The sequence below is a fragment of the Limulus polyphemus genome, unplaced genomic scaffold, assembly GCF_000517525.1.
Source record: "Limulus polyphemus unplaced genomic scaffold, Limulus_polyphemus-2.1.2 Scaffold6199, whole genome shotgun sequence".
Taxonomy (NCBI): domain Eukaryota; kingdom Metazoa; phylum Arthropoda; class Merostomata; order Xiphosura; family Limulidae; genus Limulus; species Limulus polyphemus.
This window is the reverse complement of record NW_013671809.1, coordinates 2,185-9,281: the sequence shown is the minus strand read 5'-3', so window position 1 is coordinate 9,281 and position 7,097 is coordinate 2,185. Positions and strand designations below refer to the sequence as shown.

The window sequence follows — 7,097 nt, the reverse complement described above, 5'->3', positions numbered from 1 at the left end:
CGGCTAGCGCAGATAGCCCTCGTGTAGCGAAATTCAAAAACAAACATATTTGAAATAGTTAAAAATGTATTTGCAACGCGTAAATTAAGCTGCTAAATGACATGTTTTAAATTTTCAGATATTTTACGTGTAAAGAACTTTTGGATAAAGTTCCACTGATTTTTCCATATCTTGGCGGAATTTATGGGATTATACAGTTGGTGTGTATTCTTAGTATATTCACTCCATACCCTTCAGAAAGAGAAGACACGAAGGTTAGTATTTATCAAAGATAATCATTTATTGCTAAACAATATAGTACTTCATAATTATTAAATAAGATAATAAAAGGATAATGTGGCTCCTCACATGTCCTTGCTCTCCACAGTTCCAACAACCTTTCTAGGTAGCAGCCTTTCCTGTCATGGCATCTTCCCTGTTTTGAAGTTGCTGGCACTGAGCGCTCTTGTGCCCAGGTTTGTTACAGTGCCAGCAAAGTCCCTCAAACTTCTCCAAAAAGCTGCCCTCTTCTGGCCTTGAAATCCGTCGCGTGACTTCCGCTGTCGTAACAATACAATCTATAAAACTATCAAACTCAAGAAGAGAGAGTTTATGATCTATCTGGAAATTTGAAGAGCATTCAACCTTTTCTTATTTTGCTATATCTTTTTACCATTTTAGATGTTCACATTAATATAGAATAATTAAATCCATGTATACAAACATGTATTATATTATGTACAAGTATTAAAAATGTTTTTGTTTTTTTGCAAAACTTAAATGTGATGTAGGAATGGCAATGCCAAAAAATACAGAAACAAGGTAGGGATGAATACACAAGTAGCCAAGTCTTTCCAAGAATAAATTTTATCTACAACTAAGTGTTAAATTCCTGTTAGTTACATGAATTCAGGTTTGAATAAAAGCATTTAAGCTGAATAGTGCTATACAGTCTTACAGTGGCTAATAACTATAAGCTTGTAAGGTTGACTCAGTACTTACTGGTTACTTATGTGGGGATTTGTGTATTCATCCCTACCTTGTTTCTGTACTTTTTGGTATTACCATCCCAACATGTAACTTAATTTTTCGTATTTGTTATTACTTGTTCCCCCTCTTTTTTTAAAAACAATTCCATTTTAGTAGGTTGATAATGAATATTTGTTTTATTTTTATAATTCAAGAGTATTCTACATTGTTAATATTATATCAGTTTTGCCAGATTCTCTAATTTTGGGTTACACTGGGGGCCAGTGAAGCTGAAATGGTTCTTCCCGAATGGTACAAGAACCCCATAATGCTGGAACACTATTAAGGGGATACTTAAAGAACCCATGTCTTCCAACTTAACCCCAACTCACTGCATGTGCATACAATCGACTCCACCACAAGCTCCATTAATAGAGAGGACATCATACAGATCCCAGGTCATAAAGTATGATACCACGCCTACATTCACGGCTGCAAGGCTTGGCTCCACTGGAAATTTTAAGAAAAATAGACTGCTATGTAATGTATTGTTTTGATATTTAAGAAACTAGTGTTTTTAAACTCAGACATCAACATGTACATAGATCTGTCAGTTGCATAAATACTAGATCTTCTTGATACTTCGAATATTAATTTAGATTATTCTTTATTTGTTTTTACTCTAGTTGTTTTGGCAGATATGGTGTTTATGCAATGAAAAGTCACAAATCGTTATATAAAAACAATTTGTGCTGCCATCTAGCAAACAGAAAGGGGACTGTTATTTATGAAACATGGAGATAATATATGCTTATAAACTGAACTCACTGCAAGTAGTAGCTTTACTTTCTTTTATTTTGCCACAGAAATATGTACGGTAGAAGAACAGAATAATATTACTGTTATACAGGTTATGAAACACTCAATAATGGCAATCAGGTGCTCAAATAAGGCTATAACTCAACTATGGCAGTTGTCGATAAGCATCATAGAGGAAACTCATTGGGCTATCTGCTGGGTCCACCATGGAAAATCGAATCCCGAATTTTAGCATTGTAGATATATCTTCTTCATGTATTTTAGATGAAGATGTTAGAAAATGATGCAGTTTTTGAAATACACATAGAAGTTTATTATTGCAAATGAACAAAAATTTAAACATGATAGTTAAGATGGTGGTTTCATCTCATGTTAGTATTATATGCTACTTTCAGTTATTAATCAATAAAAATAACTTTACATACTTCATTAATTCACAGCTAGAGTTTCAAAACTGTGTCAGCACATTCAGTTTTCAAGTCTATTCTTTACTCTGAAAAAAAAAGGCTGAATGCTTCCTTCATTACATTATTAAAGTGGTAAATTTCTGTGGTTCATTTATATGGAACTCTTTGTATTCTCAGTTAATGGGAACTTATAGCTGTAATATCATTGTATTTGTGCTAATTTTCTCAATGATACATTTACATCTGGAAACTTTGTCAGTAAATAAAATACAATTACTTTAGGTTAACTGAATTTTTAATATTCCAGATGACCAATTACAGGTCTATTTGCGATGAGGGTACAAACATGGACACCAGAGTGAATCACGAATTATGTCATATGAATAATGATGACCATTTTCAATTACAAAATATTCTAAGGACTTCCATCTTCTACAATCTTACAATTACTGCAAGCCTTCTCTACTGTTGTGTGATATTTGTTTTAACCACAGTGAAGGTAAAGGGACTTATTAGTAATTAATTTAGCAAGTATATTTATAATATAACCACCCTATTTTTTAACATGTTATTTATTAAAAATACAGAAAGATTTTGGTTAACATTATATTCGAATCTATTTACATTTATTCAGCATGCAACTTATAGATAGAAAAGTAACTTAACAAATAATTTCTTCTTAATGAAATCCAGAATTTACTTACAGCATTGTTTTTGATATCACAGAAGCATTAGTGTAATTTAAGTGATTGTTAAGTAGTAAAGAAACTGAACATAAGTTTATAACATGAAAAACAGAGAATTCAGTAATAATTCTTTTTAAAGTACACAGAACTTAAAGTAGCTGCTTATAGTAAAGATAAAATATAGTCATCTTTCAATATAACAATGTGTATGGTTACTATTTCATGATAAAATTAAAATAAAATTTTGTCTTTTAATGTTACTGTTTATATTTGTCTTTTAAAACTACTGCTTTTAAACAACTTATGCCTACTAGAGATAGTCTTTATTTATAAAAGTCAAAAAGTAACAGTTAGTTTGTTTGTAGCATTTCTTTGTATTTTAACCTTTTGTTTTATACTCATGTTTCCTATTTGAGAAAGCAGTTTATATGACAATATTTTCAAATCAAAAAACTTTTTAATGTCATAACTGATTTAACTGAACTTTAAGGGCTTCAAACATCAATAAATAAGCTATTGAAAAAAATTATGCATTTTATTTTGTTACATTGATGTTTTGATTTAATATCTTCCTCAATGTAATAGGTTTATTTATATCTTGAGAAACAAACCTCATGTAGTAGATGTTTAGTTTACAGAAACAATGTTTTACTAGCTTTGAAAGTTTAAAATTAGGTTTATGTTTAAATGTAAACTAGTCACTAAAACATTGACATGCAAGACTTGAGATTTTACTGCTTTAGAAAAACTAAGAGGCTGTTTTTTAAAAATTTTTTTATATATTACAAAGTATGTTATTTTTAACATCAAAAGTGTATGCATTTTATATATGTGTTTGTATGTATATTGTTACAGATAAAATAAAACAACAAATTTTCAGGAAAATTGTATTTTTTCAAATTAATAGTTGAAGACAATAACTAAATAATAATTATTTACAAGAATTTTAAAGCTTTTTTTCTTAATCAAATTATGGAATATCATTAGCTTCCTGTTTCAATAAATGTTTAGTAATATTGTAAGTGATTCAACAGTTTTTTTCTATCTGTTTTTTTTTTTTTCTCAGGCTTATGGACAAACATTTATTGTGGGAGACTATTTTCTCTCAGTTGTGACAGCTTTAGCAGGTTTATCAACCTTCTTGGCATCATTGTTATGGGGTTATTTTGTTGATAAATTTGGTTATAAGGTAAGATCATGTTATTTCACTAAAGTGTTTATGTATTAGAATTCAATATCTTCCAACCTGAGAGGAACTCCATACTTACATCAAATTGTATCCATGAACACTGATTCCCTATCAGTCAAAGAATCGCTAAAACACTAATATAGTTTAATAATAATAGTTAGTTAGAAATGGTATAATGCCGTGAGCTACATAATTAAAATATTATTATTCAAATTGAAATATTATTAAATAACATCGAAAGAAACTTCAATCATGAGAGTATAAAGAAACTAATAAAAATTACAAAGCAAAATATCAAATGGTTGATTTGTACCATCTATTTCCACTAAAGGTTTTCAATTATTCCTTAGCAACCATAATTGGAACTGTTCCAATTAATTCATAGAAGTTTTTAATAATAATATGCTACAAAGTTTAAACAATATGTTTGTTTTCAAATACATTGTTAGGAAAATTTTAAAATCTGGACACAATTATAGATTACAATGTTTAACCACACTTCTGTTAGAATACTACAAAGAAACTTAAAGAATCACCAGGGATATTAATTGTCATACAGACATGAAGCATTTATATCTTTGTATCTCTTCTAATAGGTTTACTTCTATTGAGCAACTGGTGTCAACTATAATAATCAGTTTGATAGTTACTACTTAGTTTCAAACTTTAATAAAATTCATCCATTTGCATTTACAGATATACAGAAGTACTACACCACTTTTTTGATAAGGCACAATTAATTGATTTAAACATCAACTTGGAACAATAAAAATTCACTAGTAATATTTATGGTTAAAAAAATTTGGTTGTAGATTCGTGGTAATCAAAAACATCTACATAGAAATGCCAGTCTATCTTGAATGTTATAGTTTGTAGAAAAAATTAATAAATATCTCACTTATATTACTAAGAGTTAAACTATATTATTGATAGCAAACTTAACTATGAAAGTTTCCACCTAGACAGCACCTTATGCATACATGGGTCAAAGAGCCAGTTCAGGTATAGCCGTTCTTGTGTTTGAACTACTACCCAGAGGGAAGCTAGACTGAATCATCCATTGCCTAAGGTGCTTTCTCCAAGTTTTTGAATTGAACAAAGTGATTGAATGTCACTTTTACAACAAAACCATTGTTGAGAGAGCAGAGTGTGTTGAATAACACATCACATCTCAAACCTTAGACACTTTGAGCTTCAGCTTGACAAACTAATCATTACACCACACCTGGCTCACACTTAGATGTGATTTATATAATAACTATTAGTTAAACCCTTCTTTGTATTGAAAGTGCATGTTGAATGCTTAGTTATTTCTTTTTATTTTAAATATGAATTTCCTTTTGACACCATTTGGTTATAATATAAACCATTAGTTGACAAAAGTCTGTGTGCATGTCCTCTTGTAACTGGTGAATCACTGGACCAATTAGTACTACACCTAGCATGTACACTTAGGGCCTCCAGGGGAATGACATAGGAGACAGGGTCAAGGTTCGGATCTGACATACATTAGTTCTGCATTATATTAATAATTTAGTGAAATTGTGACTTTATATAACACAACATAAAGTTTGGGGACAACAAGGGACCTATTAGTCCATCTCGGCTGTTCCATCCTCTAAACTAAATTAAAATAAATAAATAAATTTAAAAGAAAAATCTTAAAGTCAGCCCTTATCATTCATATACTTATCAAGCTTTTTCTTAAACTCACTTAAATTTACTGCCCACACAACATCCGAAGGTAATCCATTTCAAAGGCCAGTTCTTTTGACAAATTACTGTATAGTGGTGTGAGTGGTTAAAACAGTTGACCCCTCCAGACAATCTTCAGCCCTCTTTTGGGGAAATATTGACGAGGGGATAAACCAGATGGTGCATGTTGCTAGGGAAACCTAATTAAATACCTTGAAGATGAAAAGTGAAGGTTAATTAATGAGTAAGATCAGTTAAATATGTCACATATCTAACAGAAAACTGTGATTTCTGAAATCAACATTAGTTTTTTAAGTTTTTGGATATGGACTAATACTGTCTTGGATTTTCAAATAAATAATGTGCGTGACATTTCTGAAATATTTTCATTTTTTCAGGTATGTATGGCATGGGTAACAGCTAGCACCACCGCTTTAATGTTGACATTTACTATAACATCTTATAGTGGAAAAATATTGTACATTGCTTGGGTAATGTCTACTTACTTTGCAATAACCGGGCTTTTTGTGCTAATTCCTGCTGTTTGTGATCATATACTTGGAGATAAAAATGCAGGAATTTTGGCAGGTCTTGTTTTTATCCTTCCGGTAAGTTATTTCAACTCTTACAAAAGAACCACATTCTTACAACTATTCAATAATATTCTGTATTTTGAACACAACATACATGGAATAAATACTTTATATTTTACACCCTCTAGTGTTGGAGATGCGTGTGATTTAGGGTCATACAATTAATATTTAATTTATTAAACTGGCTTATTATTAGAAATTGTAATATGTAGTGTTGACATGTGAAAAGGAAAAGATCAATTATACAGATTTATCTTTAATTACATGTTCACATTATTGGTTATATATTCAGAGTGTAGCAGGTGGGGGTATAGCAAACAACCACTTCAATATTAAAAAGTCTAGAAGGTCCACTTAACCAAACATTTGCAACTCAGCAGCTTATTACTGTTAGGCAAGCTAAGTCCAATTTTTTTTAAGTTTTAAACTCTTTGTGTAGAAGAAAATGTCCACATTTTATTTTCAAAATACTCCCCCTCTAACTCTGTAGTTCTGGGTATGCCCCTAATATTTTCACCCCATTAAATATTACAAAGTTTAGTCAATCCATTATATTTGTGAAGTTCACAGCTATTTATACAAACTTCAAAGACGTAAGTCTCAAATAATGTATTAGGCAAAAAGCAGTTTGTAAAGCTCAAACTTGTATATTTAAGTGTTTTCAACTAAAAAAAAAAACCTGTCATTCTATAGTATTTGAAGAACTTGTAGCATTCCGCCACAATTTAATTCTTCGTATTGTTAGCCGACACTGGTAGTG

At 30.5% G+C, this 7,097-nt stretch overlaps 1 protein-coding gene across 1 annotated transcript in view; it reads left to right on the top strand.

Moving 5' to 3' along the window:
- Positions 1-6,127: 6,127 nt before the first annotated feature.
- LOC106473467 overlaps positions 6,128-7,097 on the top strand; it is a 2,549-nt gene continuing 1,579 nt past the window's right edge. The window contains exon 1 of the mRNA XM_022401896.1: positions 6,128-6,352. Within this exon, the coding sequence (XP_022257604.1) occupies positions 6,149-6,352 (204 nt within the window). The 5' untranslated portion in view covers positions 6,128-6,148. The remainder of the gene's footprint in view (positions 6,353-7,097) is intronic.